At 40.2% G+C, this 19,546-nt stretch overlaps 1 protein-coding gene across 2 annotated transcripts in view; it reads left to right on the forward strand.

The window, feature by feature from the left end:
- parp12a (poly (ADP-ribose) polymerase family, member 12a) overlaps nucleotides 1-17,465 on the forward strand; it is a 36,992-nt gene extending 19,527 nt beyond the window's left edge. For both annotated transcript variants that reach the window (XM_061917849.1, XM_061917850.1), the window contains exons 6-11: nucleotides 2,825-2,999; nucleotides 3,104-3,351; nucleotides 4,534-4,603; nucleotides 4,701-4,828; nucleotides 12,735-12,886; nucleotides 13,016-17,465. In XM_061917849.1, the coding sequence (XP_061773833.1) occupies nucleotides 2,825-2,999; nucleotides 3,104-3,351; nucleotides 4,534-4,603; nucleotides 4,701-4,828; nucleotides 12,735-12,886; nucleotides 13,016-13,290 (1,048 nt within the window). In that variant the 3' untranslated portion in view covers nucleotides 13,291-17,465. The remainder of the gene's footprint in view (nucleotides 1-2,824; nucleotides 3,000-3,103; nucleotides 3,352-4,533; nucleotides 4,604-4,700; nucleotides 4,829-12,734; nucleotides 12,887-13,015) is intronic.
- Nucleotides 17,466-19,546: the final 2,081 nt, after the last annotated feature.

A 19,546-nucleotide genomic window follows, 5' to 3' on the forward strand; every position in this document is an offset into this window, starting at 1 on the left:
ATAAACTGTACAGACTTACATGAATGGGGGTGAATTTGTGACTCTTGTGAGAGCCTTGGAGTGTTTCTAAACGTTTCAAAGAGCCTTGGAGTGTTGCTAAACGTTTCAAATAAGAACATAGAGCAGTGACTTACAATCTCCGCACTCTCTCGGTTGCCGACCGATGTGATGGTTGTATCTTTCAGCACTTCTGCTCTCATTGAGCTGCTAAATTCAGAATAATCCTGGGAAGCCGGAAGTGTGTATGTGGTTCAAGGGGCGTGGCCTTGAAGGGGAGCCATTATTTTTTAATAAATGATACCGGTTTGAGCACCATTTAAAAGTACCCATTTGGTATTGCTGTCGGTTGTTGGCCATACCTAACCATAGTCTCAATTACTCGTGAATTTTCGCTTTTTTGCGGAAGGCCATAGAATGTCACTAAGGATTCATTGGACGTCCACTGTATAAAGAAACAATGCCTGCATACAGGATTTGTATAGTGCAGTGATTTTCAAATTGTGCCATGTGGGCTTCATCTAGTGGATTAAACTACAGTGTTTAATGTTTCTATATTCAAACACATTATTATTATTAAAACTGTATAATGTCACAGTGACCAAAAATATTACATATACTTGTTAGATAAAACTGCTGCCTTGTTTTGAATGAATACTTAGGCTCACTACGCTACTGTATTTTCATGTTGGTCATTATTGTGGTACTCGGAGAGTCAAGTTTTTTCTGAGGTTGTACTTTGTGAAAAAAAGTTCAAGAACCACTGGTATAGTACATTGAAACACGAGCTCGAGAAACAAACTTGTTATGTACAATACCAGCCTTTACCGAACCTATGTTTGTGAGCCAAAGGGTGTTGCAGGTCGGTTGCCTCCTGAATTGTCAGATTAAAAAGGTACACTGCAAAAACTGAACCCTAAGTAAGATTAAATATCTCAAATAAGGGAGATGTTTGCTTTTTTTTCTGTCTGATAATATAATTCTTCTCATTAAGCAGTTTACTTGTTTTAAGTGGTTTGGTTCTAAATGATCTCATTAAGATATTACAGCTTGTTGCTGAGATTTGATGACCTATGTTGAGTAAAACATGCTTGAAACTAGAATACAACTGTTGCAAAGCTGTGTCATCAACACTCACAGGTATAAAACTACTTTTTTAAAGTAATAATTTCTCATTTAAAACATAAAAAAAAGAGTCAAGACTTATACACGATTTTGTCTGATAATTAAAACAGATGACAGCCCAATGGACTTCGCTTTTTTATTTTCAATGAAACAATAGAACATACGTACTCATATAGTAGTATAGTTGGCAAAGTACAGTATACTGACAGTTAATATTTAAACATTTGACATTTCAAACAATTTTGAACAGAAATAGTTCATGCACATTAAGATAAATTTCTCAAAATTACAATTCAAAAATATTGGCGGGGGGCTGGGCTGCATATATGTGCACGAATTGACTGAAAGAGCACGCACTTGGCGCGATGATGTCATGTTATCGATGGAAAAATGCATTTTTATGCCATATGATTTGCCTGAGCGGCAAGGAGACCCAAGAGTAACAAGATCGTGCCTTGTTGCCTTTCCATTAGGAAAAACAAATTAGTTTTTAGTATAAGTTTACTGGTTTCAAGAAATGTAATGCCGAGCGCATATCATTATGTCCAGATAATGGCACTAGATTAATTTAAAAATGTTTTTCAACATATTGAGCAAAAATGTCTTTTTTTTCTACCAAGAAAAGTGCATTTGTTATTAGTGAGAATATACTTATTTTAAGGTATTTTGGGGTTCATTGAGGTTAGCTAATTTTACTTGAAAGTCTTGACAAGCCAACTTTTCTTTTTCTATTGGCAGATAATTTTGCTTAGTTCAAATAGAATACCACTCATTTTTTATATTTTTGTTCTTGGTTTTGAACACTGACTTTTTGCTGTGGTTAAGCTGTTTTTAATCATGAAGATGGAAAGGCAATAGATCAGGGGTCGGGAACCTTTTTGGCTGAGAGAGCCAAGATGCCAAATATTTTAAAATGTATTTCCGTAAGAGCCGTAAAATATTTTTTTTTAACCCTGAACACAACTAAACGCATGCATTTTTAAGTAAGACTAACATTTCTAGAGTATAATAGGTCTCTTATTCTTTGTAATAACATTGTTATACTGAAGCTAACTGTGGAGGGGGCGTGGCTTGCGGGCCTGCAGCGAAGCGTGGTGTTGCCAGGACCGGCCTCGAAATCAGCGACAGGTGCGTAGACGGCCCACCTGGGCCTTGTTACCTAATCACCTGTCGCTATGTTATAAGCAGCAGCCAGGAGGAGGGACGGGGTTGGTGCTGGAGCCAGAGCGCGAGCGAGAACGAAAGAGAAAAAGACAATTGCTGGAAAGCAACTGAGGGACTTATTGAAAAATGAAACAATACTGTAACCCTGAAACAGGGTCTCATGTCGGTTCTTGGTGGTCTGAAGAACCCCCAGGAGGGCAAGCCCCACACTAACCAATAATAAATAAATAACTTCATACCATCAACGCAACTTCTTGAACAGGTGCGGTAGGAAACGGATGGATGGATTAAAAATGCACGAGGATGTTTTATATTTTGAACATCATTTTTAACACTGATTACAAGTGGAATTATTCATTATTTATTGTGTTAAGCAGAGTCAGCTCAAATTTACCTGAGAGCCGGATGCAGTCATCAAAAGAGCCACATCTGGCTCCCGAGCCATAAGTTCCCTACCCCTGCAGTAGATGATGTATTAAATGAGTTTTTTCCCGAGTTGATAAAAGTGTTTTATCACATTTTCACTTCATTCTTTTAGCTCCCCGCCTGTGGACACGCAGGCAGTGAACTTCCTGACTATGACATGTAAAGGCTCTAAAGTGCGTCGCCTGTCGACAGCCTCCTCTGTCTCCAAGCCGCCTCACTTTATCCTGACGACACAGTGGCTCTGGTACTGGCAGGAGGAGACTGGTAAATGGAACGAGTATGGCCAGGTTAGTCACCACCGTAAGCAGCAAAAATTTGACGGAATTCTTCAAAAGTGTTAATATCGAAAGTCATCTCCATTGTCTTGTGGTCTTGACCTATTTTTTTCAAGTCTCTTCAGAGCAACGTCAACAAACCAGCATCCATCACTTCTGAGTCTCTGGAGAACATGTACTTAGCGGACCAAACCGTACAGATTCCTTTCTCTGCTGGCCGACAACAGTATGTGATGCACTTTAGCGGTTATAAAGCAGGAAACCAGCGGATGTATCAGCAAAACTTGAAACATTCAACCAAGCGGGAAGTCAGGAGGAGGCCTCGCTTTGTCTCAGCTTCTGATGTGGACGTCAAGCGGCAGAGGTACTTCTATCCATCCCACTTTCGGATGTAGTAATTATATTTAATGTAAAAATGACGATGTGAAAATGTAATTTTTTTGAATTTGGCAAATTTTGGATTATTTAACACATTTAAATACAAACCACATGTACATAAGTATTCGCAGCCTTCGCTCAATATTTTCCTGATGCACCTTTGACAGCAATTACAGCTTCAAGTCTTTTTAAAATACAATGCCACACCGATCTTTGGGCCGGTACACCCATTCCTCTTTTTCCAGTCCTCTTTGCAGCACCTCTCAAGCTCCATTAGGTTGGATGGGAAGCGTTGATTTTTTTTAAATGTAGAAAAAGTGAAGCTCTGTGAATACTTTCCGGATGCACTGTGTAGCCTATACTTATATACAGTCGTGGTGAAAAGTTTACATACACTTGTAAAGAACATACTGTCTTGGCTATCTTGAGTTTCCAATACTTTGTACAATTTGCAGAACATAATTGTTGGTCACAAAAAACATTCATGAAGTTTGGTTCTTTTCTGAATGTATTATGGGTCTACTGAAAATGTGAGCAAATCTGCTGGGTCAAAAGTATACATACAGCAATGTTAATATTTGGTTACATGTCCCTTGGCAAGTTTCACTGCAATAAGGCGCTTTTGGTAACTATGTACAAGGTTCTGACAAACTTCTGGTTGAATTTTCGGTCACTCTTCTTGACAAAATTGGTGCAGTTCAGCTAAATTTGTTGGTTTTCTGACATGGACTTGTTTCTTCAGCATTGTCCACACGTTTAAGTTAAAACTTTGGGAAGGCCATTCTAAAACCTTAATTTTAGCCTGATTTAGCCATTCATTTACCACTTTTGACGTGTGTTTGGGGTCATTGTCCTGTTGGAAAACCCAACTGTGCCCAAGAACCAACCTCCGGGCTGATGATTTGAGGTTGTCCTGAAGAATTTGGAGGTAATCCTCCTTTTTTATTGTCCTATTTAAAGCACCAGTTCTATTGGCAGCAAAACAGGCCCAGAGCATAACACTACCATAACCATACTTGACGGTAAAGGCCTCACCGTTTCTCTTACAAACATATTGTCGGGTATTGTGGCTAAATTTTTATTGTATTTTTTTTTTTGTAATACCCTGATTCATAAGGATTTTAAGGACGTTTCTGTATTATGACTTCATTAATGTGTTCCCACACAGCTCCAGTTCCCTCAAAGCAGAATGCCCCGCACACTGGGATGAGAAAGAACTGCCTGACATCGGATTCAAGGTTTCTTCAATACTGAAATGTTCTGATTCTACTACACAAACTGAAATGGCGTGGCTGGCTAATGTTTTCTTAACCTCTTTCTTTTCACTCTTGTCAGCTCGTGCCTCTTCCCATACATACAGAGTATCAAAGGATTGCAAAGTTGTTCAAGGCAACAATGTCAACGAGTACCATCAAGCGCATCAGGAGGGTTCAGAATCCTTTTCTGTGGACGGCCTTTCTGTGGTAAATCTCATATCCTCGAGCTTGATATATATATATAAAAAAAAACACAAAACCTTGTAAGAACTAAAGCTTAACCAAGATCAAGTTTTTAAATTCAGGTTCAAAAACTTATTTATGACTTAACAAGAAGTGTTAACAGCATTATTTTTTCAATTAACTCGTTTTGAGGTGGTTATTAGTGCCAGCAACAGCCACCACACACGCACAATTACTTCTACTACAGGAGAATAATGCACAACAATTTAATGAAGGGATAATCATGGACAAACGTTTGTAATATTATAATACCACATTTGTGGACAAGGCGAGACACGGCATCGGTTAACACATTTAACTGGAGCTGCCGTCAGTAAGAACTGCCCCCATGCTGATGTCATGCGTCACTTGGCAACAGCCACTTTCATACGTTATGCTCTCATCAAACATATTTCAACTTTAAATGCCAAATATTTAAAGGTTTAAAAAAGGTAACACATTAATTACTTCAGGTATCTATTATTAAAACTGCTAGTAATTGATTTTTGTTTTTTTTTGGACAGTAACACGTAAACTAGTTGATAATATTTTAGAATAATGTTCCTAACACTTTTAAGGAGAGAGTTGTATTACTATATTGAGCAATTTGTAACCTGTAGTAAACCTGAGATGCTCTTTACTGTAAAATAATTTTACTTGGCAAATGGTTGAAGCGAGTAAAAGGCGCTTTGGCAAGTCAAATGAGTCTCTCATGATCTAGGGTTCTTTGTGGTTGTGTCCCTTTATCAATCAATCAATCAATCAATGTTTACTTATATAGCCCTAAATCACTAGTGTCTCAAAGGGCTGCACAAACCACCACGACATCCTCGGTAGGCCCACATAAGGGCAAGGAAAACTCACACCCAGTGGGACATCGGTGACAATAATGACCCAGTGGGACGTCAGTGACAATGATGACTATGAGAACCTTGGAGAGGAGGAAAGCAATGGAAGTCAAGCGGGTCTAACATGATACTGTGAAAGTTCAAACCACAATGGATCCAACACAGTCGCGAGAGTCCAGTCCAAAGCGGATTCAACACAGCAGCGAGAGTCCCGTTCACAGCGGAGCCAGCAGGAAACCATCCCAAGCGGAGGCGGATCAGCAGCGCAGAGATGTCCCCAGCCGATACACAGGCAAGCAGTACATGGCCACCGGATCGGACCGGACCCCCTCCACAAGGGAGAGTGGGACATAGAAGAAAAAGAAAAGAAACGGCAGATCAACTGGTCTAAAAAGGGAGTCTATTTAAAGGCTAGAGTATACAAATGAGTTTTAAGGGGAGACTTAAATGCTTCTACTGAGGTAGCATCTCGAACTGTTACCGGGAGGGCATTCCAGAGTACTGGAGCCCGAACGGAAAAAGCTCTATAGCCCGCAGACTTTTTTTGGGCTTTGGGAATCACTAATAAGCCGGAGTCCTTTGAACGCAGATTTCTTGCCGGGACATATGGTACAATACAATCGGCAAGATAGGATGGAGCTAGACCGTGTAGTATTTTATACGTAAGTAGTAAAACCTTAAAGTCACATCTTAAGTGCACAGGAAGCCAGTGCAGGTGAGCCAGTACAGGCGTAATGTGATCAAACTTTCTTGTTCTTGTCAAAAGTCTAGCAGCCGCATTTTGTACCAACTGTAATCTTTTAATGCTAGACATGGGGAGACCCGAAAATAATACGTTACAGTAGTCGAGGCGAGACGTAACAAACGCATGGATAATGATCTCAGCGTCTTTAGTGGACAGAATGGAGTAGTTATGTAGTTATAACCGGGAAATTTGTTGGAAAATAAGTACTAAACGAACCAATGAAAAGCAAAACATCCGGTCTGACGGCGCTAATAAAATAAAGGTTACAAAAAAGTACATTCCACAAGCATAATGTACTTAAAACACATATTGATACATTTATAAAACTGTTATGCTTTGACCTAAAATACTAGTAGTAATTGTTCTAAGATGTATTGCACCAAAAATGTGAGGATTTTTACAACGACCATATTATTTGATTTTATTTATGACACAAAAAACAAAAAACATGCACCTGGGGATAGGTTGATTGGCAACACTAAATTGGCCCTAGTGTGTGAATGTGAGTGTGAATGTTGTCTGTCTATCTGTGTTGGCCCTGCGATGAGGTGGCGACTTGTCCAGGGTGTACCCCGATTGTAGCTGAGATAGGCTCCAGCACCCCCCGTGACCCCAAAAGGGACAAGCAGTACGAAATGGATGGATGGAAAGCCCAGACTCTGTGGTGGTAAAATAAGTTTAAAAGGTAAACATTGGATTAAAAAACTCGAAACAAATACACTTTTTTTTTTTTTTCATATTGCTATTGTTATTTATATCTGTTGTTGTTATTATTATGGTTTCACTTGTTGTTTATTTGTTAATTATTTATTATTTATTGTTATTTTAAATTATATTTAAAGTTGAGTTTTGATGGTATAATACATACTAATTTGTTCCAATATAATGAATAATCGTGATTTCAATATCAATTAAATAATCGTAATTAATATTTTTGCTCTAATCATCCAGCCACAGGTCAAATGTTAACAACCTGAGATTTTAGACCAAAACCCAAAACCAGTGAAGTTGGCATGTTGTGTAAATCGTAAATAAAAACAGAATACAATGATTTGCAAATCCTTTTCAACTTATATTCAATTGAATAGACTGCAAAGACAAAATACTTAATTTTCGAACTGAGAAACTTTTTTTTTTGCAAATATTAGCTCATTTGGTTATTAGATGCCTGCAACATGTTACTAAAAAGCCGGCAGAAGTGGCGAAAACGACGGAGAAAGTAAAGGGCAACACTTATTTGGAACATCCCACAGGTGGACAGGCTAATTGGGAACCGGTGGGTGCCAGGATTGGTTGTAAAAGCAGCTTCCACGAAATGTTCAGTCATTCACAAACAAGGATGGGGCGAGGGTCACCACTTTGGCACTCAAAACCAGTGACGTTGGCACATTTTGTAAATCACCACCTTGTGAACAAATGTGTGAACAAATTGTCGAACGGTTTAAGAACGACATTTCTCAACGAGCTATTGCAAGGAATTTAGGGGTTTCACCATCTACAGTCCATAATATCATCAAAAGTTTCAGAGAACTTTGAGAAATCACTGCACGTAATCGTCCCGTCACTTTCGATCCCTCAGGCGGTAATGCATCAAAAAGCATCAGTGTGTAAAGGATGTCACCACATGGGCTCAGGAACACTTCAGAAAACCACTGTCAGTATCTACAGTTCGTCGCTACATCTGTAAGTACAAGTTAAAACTCTACTATGCAAAGTAAAAGCCATTTATCAACAACACCCAGAAACGCCACTGCCTTTGCTGGGCCCGAGCTCATCCTAGAAGTGGTTCTTAACCCTGTTGGAGGTACCGAACCCCACCAGTTTCATATGCACATTCATCGAACCCTTCTTCAGTGAAGAATATATATATATTTTTTTTAAATACAATACAAAGTTATATGTTTTTGTTTTTTTATTAGTGCACAACGTGAACATCACTTTGTTCAAAGAACGAAACCAACACTGCATGAACTCACAACAAATTACATACTTGCAAATTAGAGGGAACATTGTTTGGGGGGTAGCCATAATACTTAGACTTCCTTTTTATTGTCATTCAAATGTTAACTTTACAGTACAGATACGAGATGTTTTTATTCACACGATTGATTGATTGATTGAATGAAACTTTTATTAGTAGATTGCACAGTACAGTACATATTCCGTACAATTGACCACTAAATGGTAACACCCCAATAAGTTTTTCAACTTGTTTAATTAAGTCTGGGTCCACGTTTATCAATTCATGAGTCTGGTGTATCTTGACCGCTGCGGCGGAGGCTCTGCCGAACCTCTTAGGCCATGGGTGTCAAACTCTGGCCCGCTATGTAATTTAATTTGGCCCTTGAGGCAATATCAAATTAACATTAGAGCTGGCCCGCCGCTGTAACACCGCATTCACCGCTAATACTCATACTCGTCAACCCTCCCGATTTTCCCGGGAGACTCCCGAAGTTCAGTGCCCCTCCCGAATTTCTCCCGATTTCCACCTGGACAATAATATTGGTGGCGGGCCGTAAAACTGCCTTTGGCGTTCTCTACATGTCGCCACGTCCACTTTTCCTCCATACAAACAGCGTGCCGGCCCACTCACATAATATATGCGGCTCACACACACACACACACACACAAGTGTATGCAAGGCATACTTGGTCAACAGCCATACAGGTCACACTGAGGGTGGCCGTATAAACAACTTTAACACTGTTACAAATATACGCCACACTGTGAACCCACAGCAAACAAGAATGACAAACACATTTCGGGAGAACATCCGCACCGTAACACAACATAAACACAACCGAACAAATACCCAGAACTCCTTGCATCACTAACTCTTCCGGGACGCTACAATATACACCCCCCGCTACCATCAAACCCGCCGTCGAAAAGAGGCATTCATTTTGTATTTTTATTTTATTTGATATGCCATTGATATTTTTTAATTATTATTATTTTAAACTGGATTTTGCATGTCACTATAAAGTTGTATAAGCCTTGCTTGGTCAATATTCAATGCAAAACTTGTTTGGGTCCCTATTATCAATCAATGTTTACTTATATAGCCCTAAATCACTAGTGTCTCAAAGGGCTGCACAAACCACTACGACATCCTCGGTAGGCCCACATAAGGGCAAGGAAAACTCACACCCAGTGGGACATCGGTGACAATAATGACCCAGTGGGACATCGGTGACAATAATGACCCAGTGGGACGGGATTAAAGCATTAATTTGTTCAACCTCGGCCCGCGGCTTCGTTCAGTTTTAAATTTTGGCCCGCTCTGTATTTGAGTTTGACACCCCTGCCTTAGGCAGACTCACCGAACCCCTAGGGTTCAATCGAACCCAGGTTAAGAACTCTAGGACCTAGATGGACCGATGCAAAGTGGAGAACTGTTCTGTGGTCTGATGAGTCCACATTTCAAATTGTTTTTGGAAACTCTGGACGAGGAAAAGAACCATCTGGACTGTTATAGGCGCAAAGTTGAAAAGCCAGCATCTGTGATGGTATGGTGGTTTATTAGTGTGGAGGCACCATTTATGCTGAAAGGTACATACAAGATTTGGAGCAACATAAGCGCCGTCTTTTTCATGGACAACCCCGTTTCAGCAAGACAATGCCAAGCCACATTCTGCACATGTTACAACACCATGGCTTCGTAGTAAAAGACTAGACTAGTCTAGACCTGTCTCCCATGGAAAATGTGTGGTGCAATATTGAGTGATTGATACTATTATTAGTAGATTGCACAGTACAGTACATATTCCGTACAATTGACCACTAAATGGTAACACCCGAATAGGTTTTTCAACTTGTTTAAGTCGGGGTCCACGTTAATCAATTCATGGTACAAATATATACTATCAACATAATACAGTCATCACACAAGTTAATCATCATAGTATGTACATTGAATTATTTACATTATTTACAATCCGGGGGGTGGGATGAGGAGATTTGGTTGATATCAGAACTTCAGTCATCAACAATTGCATCAACAGAGAAATGTGGACATTGAAACAGTGTAGGTCTTATTTAGTAGGATATGTACAGCCAGCAGAGAACATAGTGAGTTCACATAGCATAAGAACAAGTATATACATTAGAAGTACATTTGAGTTGTTTATAATCCGGGGAGATGGGATGTGAATGGAGGAGGGTATTAGTAAAGTGTTGAAGTTGCCTGGAGGTGTTGTTTTAGAGCGGTTTTGAAGGAATATAGAGATGCACTTACTTTTATACCTGTTGGGAGTGCATTCCACATTGATGTGGCATAGAAAGAGAATGAGTTAAAACCTTTGTTAGATCGGAATCTGGGTTTAACGTGGTTTGTGGAGCTCCCCCTGGTGTTGTGGTTATGGTGGTCATTTACGTTAAGGAAGTAGTTGGACATGTACTTCGGTATCAAGGAGGTGTAGCGGATTTTATAGACTAGGCTCAGTGCAAGTTGTTTTACTCTGTCCTCCACCCTGAGCCAGCCCACTTTGGAGAAGTGGGTTGGATTGAGGTGTGATCTGGGGTGGAGGTCTAAAAGTAACCGGACTAGCTTATTCTGGGATGTTTGGAGTCTAGATTTGAGGGTTTTGGAGGTGCTGGGGTACCAGGAGGTGCAAGCGTAATCGAAGAAGGGTTGAATGAGAGTTCCCGCTAGAATCCTCAAGGGGCTTTTGTTGACCAGAGAGGAGATTCTGTAGAGGAATCTTGTTCTTTGGTTAACCTTTTTGATTACCTTGGTTGGCATTTTATCACAGGAAAGATTAGCCTCTAGAATGGAACCTAGGTAGGTGATCTCATCTTTCCTGGTGATAACAATGTCATCCACTTTTATAGTGAAGTCACTGACCTTCTTAAGTTTGATATGGGACCCAAATAGGATGGATTCCGTTTGACCTAAGTGTATGGATAGCTTGTTGTCGGTGAGCCAGGTGCAAATATTGAGGTAATATGAAGCTTAAAATGCCACAACGGAGACTGTTGAACAACTTAAGCTGTACATCAAGCAAGAATGGGAAATAATTCCACCTGAAAAGCTTCAAAAATTGGTCTCCCCAGTTCCCAAATGTTTACTGAGTGTTGTTAAAAGAAAAGGCCATGTAACACAGTGGTAAAAATGCCCCCGTGCCAACTTTTTTTGCAATGAGTTGCTGCCATTAAATTCCAAGTTAATGATCATTTGCAAAAAAAATGTGAAAGTTTCTCGGTTCGAACATTAAATATCTTGTCTTTGCAGTATATTCAATTGAATATAAGTTGAAAAGGATTTGTGAATCATTGTGCCAACTTCACTGGTTTTGTACATGATACCTAAAATAACTAAAATGGTGTGACATTATTAAGTAATAAACTTATACCATCAGTGTTTTTATTAAAAGTAAAAAGCTAAAGTACCCATGATTGTCACACACACACACACACTAGGTGTGGCGAAATTATTCTCAGCATTTGACCCACCTCCCTTGATCCCCACCCTGGGAGGTGAGGGGAGCAGTGAGCAGCAGCGGGAATAATGTTTGGTGATTTTTCAGTAATGCGGACGTTGTACCGATCCGTTGTGGTGAAGAAGGAGCTGAGCCGGAAGGCAAAGCTCTCAATTTACCGGTCGATCTACGTTCCCATCCTCACCTATGGTCATGAGCTTTGGGTCATGACCGAAAGGATAAGATCACGGGTACAAGCGGCCGAAATGAGTTTCCTCCGCCGTGTGGCGGGGCTCTCCCTTAGAGATAGGGTGAGAAGCTCTGCCATCCGGGAGGAACTCAAAGTAAAGCCGCCGCTCCTTCACATCGAGAGGAGCCAGATGAGGTGGTTCGGGCATCTGGTCAGGATGCCACCCGAACGCCTCCCGAGGGAGGTGTTTAGGGCACGTCCAACTGGTAGGAGGCCACGGGGAAGACCCAGGACACGTTGGGAAGACTATGTCTCCCGGCTGGCCTGGGAACGCCTCGGGATCCCCCGGGTAGAGCTAGACGAAGTGGCTGGGGAGAGGGAAGTCTGGGTTTCCCTGCTTAGGCTGTTGCCCCCGCGACCCGACCTCGGATAAGCGGAAGATGATGGATGGATGGATGGATGGATTTTTACCCCCAATTCCAACATTTGGTTCTGGGTGCCTTAGCAGGGTGGCAACGGGTCCCACTTTTATAGTCTTTGGTTTGAACTCACGACCTACCGATCTCAGGGCAGACACTCTAACGGTTAGACTGGTTAGAGTCTAACCACTATTCCACTGAGCAGGCTTGAGTCCTGCTTCGAATATCAGTAGTTTCGGTGTACGTAAAATGTACGTTTTGTTGTTCAGTCAGAAAGAGCAGATGAAGAAGAGGAATGGAGGCAATCCTATCAGCGAGAAGTACTTGTTCCACGGGACAGACGGGACCCTGATTGAATCCATTTGTGAGCAAAATTTCGACTGGAGGATTTGTGGCGTCCACGGCACCGCATTTGGCAAAGGTACACCGATACAGGATAATGATATCATTACAATCCTGCCAGTTGAATTAGAATGTATGGTGACATCAAAGTCCATGGAGAAACAGGCATGAGTCTTTATCAACTGACTTCTACCGTTTGTCCCGACAGGAAGCTACTTTGCGGAAGAAGCCTCGTACGCAAATCGCTACGCCAAAACCCGGAGCGGCGTGGACCGGAGTATGTTTGTGGCTCGGGTCCTGGTAGGCGACTACACCCAGGGGCATCCAACATTTGTCCGCCCCCCAGCCAAAGGAATCACCACAATCCTTTATGATAGTTGTGTTGACAACGTGACCAACCCAAAGATCTTTGTTATCTTTGAAAAACCTCAGATTTATCCCGAGTATATCATCGACTACACCAAGAAGAAAAGAGCAAGTTAGTAGTTTCGAAAAGCTCGACTTGGCAAATAATGAAAGGCTATGTGTGTTTTCATTTCCATCTTGGAATACAAGGAGTGTATGCCGGGTTGTGACCTAACTGGGTGTCGGAAGCTACCTTTAATGGTTAAAAAAAAAACAACAACTACAAATTTAAATAATGAGAAGCACTTTATGTCAGGTAACTCATCTGACAAAACATTACTGCAGGATAAACTGCAAAATGTATAATACCCAGTTTTACGCAAAATTTGGAATTTTATTGGTTCCACCCGACAGGAACTGGAATTACAAATCGAATTAAAGTCAGTGCTTTTCAGAAATAATACCTTTGGCCTAGTTTGGCTTAATAGTAAAACTATTTTTATAAACAGTAAAGTGAAACACAAATTATCTCCGTTTTTAATACTTGATGTAAAGCATTCTTAAGTATTTTCCCAAAATGGTTTGTATTTTGAAACTAACAATATTCATGACTTTCAGCTTTATAACCCTAACATTGGTAAAAAAAAAAGCCTGCTAGTTGTTGAAATTCTAACAAAAAAACGCAAAATAACAATATCCATGACATTAATGTTAGAATCACAGAATGACTAAAACGCTAACACTTAGCATACTAACAGTTAGCGTATGTGTGAAAGTAAACCGCTCAGGAAAAGTATTTTTCATCGTTTTTACGTAATTTGAAAGTAACGCTATCCGTGATTTTTAGTTAGCATGCTAAATGCTTAATTCAATTTGTAATTCCAGGTCCTGTCGGGTGGAACTAATAAAATTCCAAATGCATGCTAACTGTTGGCATTCTTGCAGGATGACGGCAATTACAATATCCATGACTTTTAGTTGTATATCTCCAAAATTGGCTAAAATTCCAACACTTAGAATGCTAACAGTTACGAGAAAGATAACACCAAGGAACTATATCCATAACCTTTAGTTTAATATCTGCAACATGAAGTTAAAATGCCAACATTTAGCATGTTAGCAGTTAGCATGCTAGAAAAACTAATGCCAAATAACAATATATGTAGACTTTAATATTTTAGACAGCATACTAAATTATAAATACATTTTATCTTTTATACTAAATTGTCTAAATGTCAACACTGAATATGCTAACAATTAGCATGCTGGCAAAACAACATCTAACAATATATTTAACCTTTAGTTTTAATATCGAAAAAACTGTTGGTAACTGCTAACAGTTAATTTGTTACTATTTTAACTTTTAAGATGTTAACTGTTGGCCTTCTATCAAGCTAATGCCAAATAAAACATATCGATGACTTTTAAGATTTTTTTTTTATTTACAAAATTTTATAACATGCTAAAAGTTAACATGATAGCATCTTTAGTGTTAGCATTTAGCTAACAGTTAACATGATAGCATCTTAACTGTTAGCATGGTAGCACTAAGTACTAACAAAATGACACCAAGTAGCAATATCCATCACCTTTAGTTTTATATCTACAACATTTAGTTAAAATGCCAACATTTAGCATGTTAACAGTTAGCATGCTAGCAAAAACAATGCCAAGTAACAATATACGTAGACTTTAATATTACCGTATTTCCTTGAATTGCCGCCGGGGCGCTAATTAATTTAAAACCTCTTCTCACTCCTGCGCTTACCAAAGGTATGCGGTAAAAGTAATCATGCGTTAGATATTTTAAAACCTCTTCTCACTCCGGCACTTACCAAAGGAATGCGGTAAAAATTTGAGTGTGGTGTAAGCTTGGACCTTAAATCCTACTGAATAACTCTTAATCTTCTTCCCTCTATGCGATTTCAAATTACCGGTATTGAAATCAGCCTCCTCCATTTTGAAAATGACGACAGGGGAAGTGTCACTTCCCAAAATATTTAGCATGCGCTAAATATTTTGGGAAGCAAGTTTGACCCGGCAGTAATTCAAGGCAAGGGCATACTGTATGCCCTGCGGAAATTCAAGGAAATATGGTATATACCGTATACTAAATTGGCTAAATGCCAACACTGAGTATGCTAACAATTAGCATGCTGGCCAAACAACATCTAACAATATATTTGGCTTTTAGTTTTAATATCTAAAAAACTGTTTAAACTGTTAACAGTTGATTTGTTATTATGCTAACTGTTATGTTAATTGTTGGCCTTCTATCAAGCTATTGCCAAGTAAAACATATCAATGACTTTTAGTGTTTTTATTACTTACAAAATTGTATAACGTGCTAACAGTTGACATGATAGCATTTTAACTGTTAGCATGGTAGCACTAAGTACTAGCAAGATAACACCAAGTAACAAAATCCATCACCTTTAGTTTTATATCTACAACATGAAGTTAAAATGCCAACATTTAGCATGTCAGCATGGTTAGCAAAAAATAATGCAAAGTAACAATATACGTAGACTTTAATATTTTATTTAGCATACTAAATTGGCTAAATGCCAACACTGAGTATGCTAACAATTAGCATGCCGGCAAAACAACATCTAAAAATATATTTGACTTTTAGTATTATTATCCAAATAACTGTTAAAAAATGTTTAAACTGCTAACAGTTAATTTGTTAGCATGTTAACTGCTAGCCTTCTATCAAGCTAATGCCAGGTAAAACATATCGATGACTTTTAGGTTATTTTTTTTACTTAGAAAATTGTATATCGTGCTAACAGTCAACATGATAGCATCTTTAGTGTTAGCATTTAGCTGACAGTTAACATGGTAGCATCTTAACTGTTAGCATGGTAGCACTAAGTACTAGCAAGATAACACCAAGTAGCAGTATACATAACCTTTAGTTTTATATCTACATTAGTTGTAGATATAAAACATTTAGCATGTTATCAGTTAGCATGCTAGTAAAAACAATGCCAATTAACAATATACGTAGATGTTAATATTATATACAGCATACTAAATTGGCGAAATCTCAACACTGAGCATGCTAACAGTTAGCATGCTGGCAAAATAACATCGAACAATATATTTGACTTAGTTTTCCATCCATCCATTTTTCTACCGCTTATTCCCCTTTGGAGGACGTGGGGGGCACTGGTGCCTATCTCAGCTACAATCGGGCGGAAGGCGGGGTGCACCCAGGACAAGTCGCCACCTCATCGCAGGGCTTGACTTAGTTTTGATATCTAAAAAACTGTCTAAACTGCTAACAGTTAATTTGTTACTTTATCAAGTAAAACATATCGATTACTTTTAGGTTGTTTGTTTTTTTTACTTAGAAAATTGTAGAACATGCTAACAGTGAACATGATAGCATCTTAACTGTTAGCAAAGTAGCACTCAGTACAAAAAGAGTCCCAAAGGTGCTGATTGAATTGAGCATTTTGACTCTGAAGCAGTTGAATTTTGTGGGAGTAGTTTATTCTGGAATACACCGAAATGATAAATTAACATTTTAAATTCTACTTACCGTATTTCCTTGAATATAGTATGCGCCTGCCTTGAATTACCGCCTGGTCAAACTCGTGACGTCACGTGTGACACTTCCCCTGTCGTCATTTTCAAAATGGAGGAGGCTGATTTCAACACCGGTCATTTTAAATTGCATAAAGGGAAGAAGATTAAGAGCTATTCAGTAGGATTTAAGGTCCAAGCTTACATCAAACTCAAATTTTTACTGCATGCCTTTGGTAAGTGCCGGAGTGAGAATTGGTTTTAAAATAATTAGCGCATGCTTACTTTTACCGCATGCCTTTGGTAAGTGCCGGAGTGAGAATTGGTTTTAAAATAATTAGCGCATGCTTACTTTTACCGCATGCCTTTGGTAAGCGCAGGAGTGAGAAGAGCTTTTAAATTGGCGGCAATTCAAGGAAATACGGTACTTCAATTTCCAATTGCAATTCTACTTCTTGTTTTCAACCGCAATTTGAATTTATGGGACGGAGATGTAAATTAGGATTTAATTAGAGAGTTCTGCACTGGTTAGAACCCAGCAGTGAAGCAGGATGTCGCCGTAAGTCGGAACCTGCTACCAGATAATCGCATACCGTGTGTCACGTATAAAAACTTGCTGGACAATTGCTTTCAACACAACAAGCCGGGAGAAGCATCCCCTCTCAGATGTTTACATGTCCCACTCTGATCCTGGAATTGCCACATTTAAAAAACAAAAACAAAAAAAAAAGCCTTTAGTGGCGCTGTAAAAAGTTTTTGAATTTGTGACTTGGACAAATTCCGGTTCCACGGTCAATTCCCTTGCTGATCAATGTGTGCATTGTTTGAATCCGTCATCACAGCAGAAAATGTAGAATGTAGGATAAGTTCGGGCTTCGCTGTGATTTTCATAGACTTTCCTTTTATTGTTATGAAAAACGTTTTATAATCATGACGCTTTCTGTGCCGTTATCTGACTCTAAGTAGATTAAATGCACCCCCACACCAAACAAGAATGACAAACACATTTTGGGGAGAGCATCCGCACCGTAACACAACATAAACACAGCAGAACAAATACCCAGAATCCCGTGCAGCCCTAACTCTTCAGGGCTACAATATACACCCCTTTTCAAAATAATCACATTCTGCTACATGATACCAAAAATTATAATACGAACGTTGCATGACATGTTAACTGGGTGTTGGTAAGAAATAAAAATAAAAAAACACATGTTGTCATCATTTGCAGACAAATGTCATTTTTAAAAACCTCTAGAGCAGGGGTCTCAAACATGAGACGTTATTTTGCGGCCCACATTTTAATGTGAAAATTTAACGTTGGTGCGGCCCGCGAGTTTTATATGAATGTTGCTTTACAGCGTCATACTTGCAGACCCTCAATTTTTCCCGGTAATCAGTGCCCCTCCAGGGATAATCATTCCCCCCAAAATTCATCCAACAACAACATAAAGGGGACACCGTGGAGGTACTGAATTTGACGTCCTCTATACGTGTACAAATAGCGTGCCAGCCCTGCCACATGTTGTATTTAGCTTTTACTGACACAGTAAGCGACTGCAAGACATACTTGATCAACAGCCATACAGGTCACACTGAGGGTGGCCGTATTAACAACTTTAACACTATTACAAATATGCGCCACACTGTGAAGCCACACCAAACAAGACTGACAAACACATTTTGGGTGAAAATTCGCACCGTAACACAACATAAACACAACAGAACGAATACCCAGAATCCCATGCAGCCCTAACTCTTCCGGGCTACAATATACACCCCCGCCCCCTATTGTAGCCCGGAAAAGTTAGGGCTGCATTGGATTCTGGGTATTTCTTCTGTTGTGTTATGTTGTGAATTTTCACCCTAAATGTGTTTTGTTATTCTTGTTGGGTGTGGGTTCACTGTGTGGCGCATATTTTTAATAGTCATAAAGTTGTTTATACCACCACCCTCAGTGTGAGCTGTATGGCTGTTGACCAAGTATGTCTTGCATTTACTTGTGCATATATCATGTGACTGGGCTGGCACGCAGTTTGTAAAGTGGATAAGCGGACGAGATGGCAGGTAATAGAGGACGCTATAGGCAGCGCCATCATGGCACGCCCTTAATATTGCTGTTCGGGTGAAAACCGGGAGAATGATTGTCCTGGAGGGCCACTGATACTTGGGTGTTTCCCGTAAAGATCGCGAGAGCTGGCAAGTATGTTGCAAGGGCGGGAAAACCATTCAAAAAGGTGAATTTATTAAAAAGTGCATGTTGGAATTTTTTAAGAATTGTTTTCTTGCGGCCCAGCTTCACCCAGTTTCTGCATCCAGTGGCCCCCAGGTAAATTGACTTTGAGACCCCTGCTCTAGAGGATGTGTTGGAGCCACTATGGATTGAACTTTCACAGTATCATGTTAGACCCCTCCTCTCTGAGCTGCTACCTTACCGTGGTAGAAGAGTTTGCGTGTCCCAATGATCCTAGGAGCTATGTTGTCTGGGGGTTTTCATGCCCCCTGGTAGGGTCTCCCAAGACAAACAGGTCCTAGGTGAGTGATCAGACAAAGAGCAGCTCAAAGACTTCTATGGAATTACAACGAAATGAACCCAGATTTCCCTCGCCCGGACGTGGGTCACCGGGGCCCCGCTCTGGAGCCAGGCCCGGAGTTGGGGCACGATGGCGAGCGCCTGGTGGTCGGGCCTGTTCCCATGGGGCCCGGCCGGGCACAGCCCGAAGAGGCAACGTGGGTCATCCCTCCAATGGGCTCACCACTCATAGGAGGGGCCATAGAGGTCGGGTGCATTGTGAGCTGGGCGGCAGCCGAAGGCAGGGCACTTGGCGGTCCGATCCTCGGCTACAGAAGCTAGCTCTAG

The sequence above is a fragment of the Nerophis ophidion genome, linkage group LG12 (genome assembly GCF_033978795.1).
Source record: "Nerophis ophidion isolate RoL-2023_Sa linkage group LG12, RoL_Noph_v1.0, whole genome shotgun sequence".
Lineage (NCBI taxonomy): Eukaryota > Metazoa > Chordata > Actinopteri > Syngnathiformes > Syngnathidae > Nerophis > Nerophis ophidion.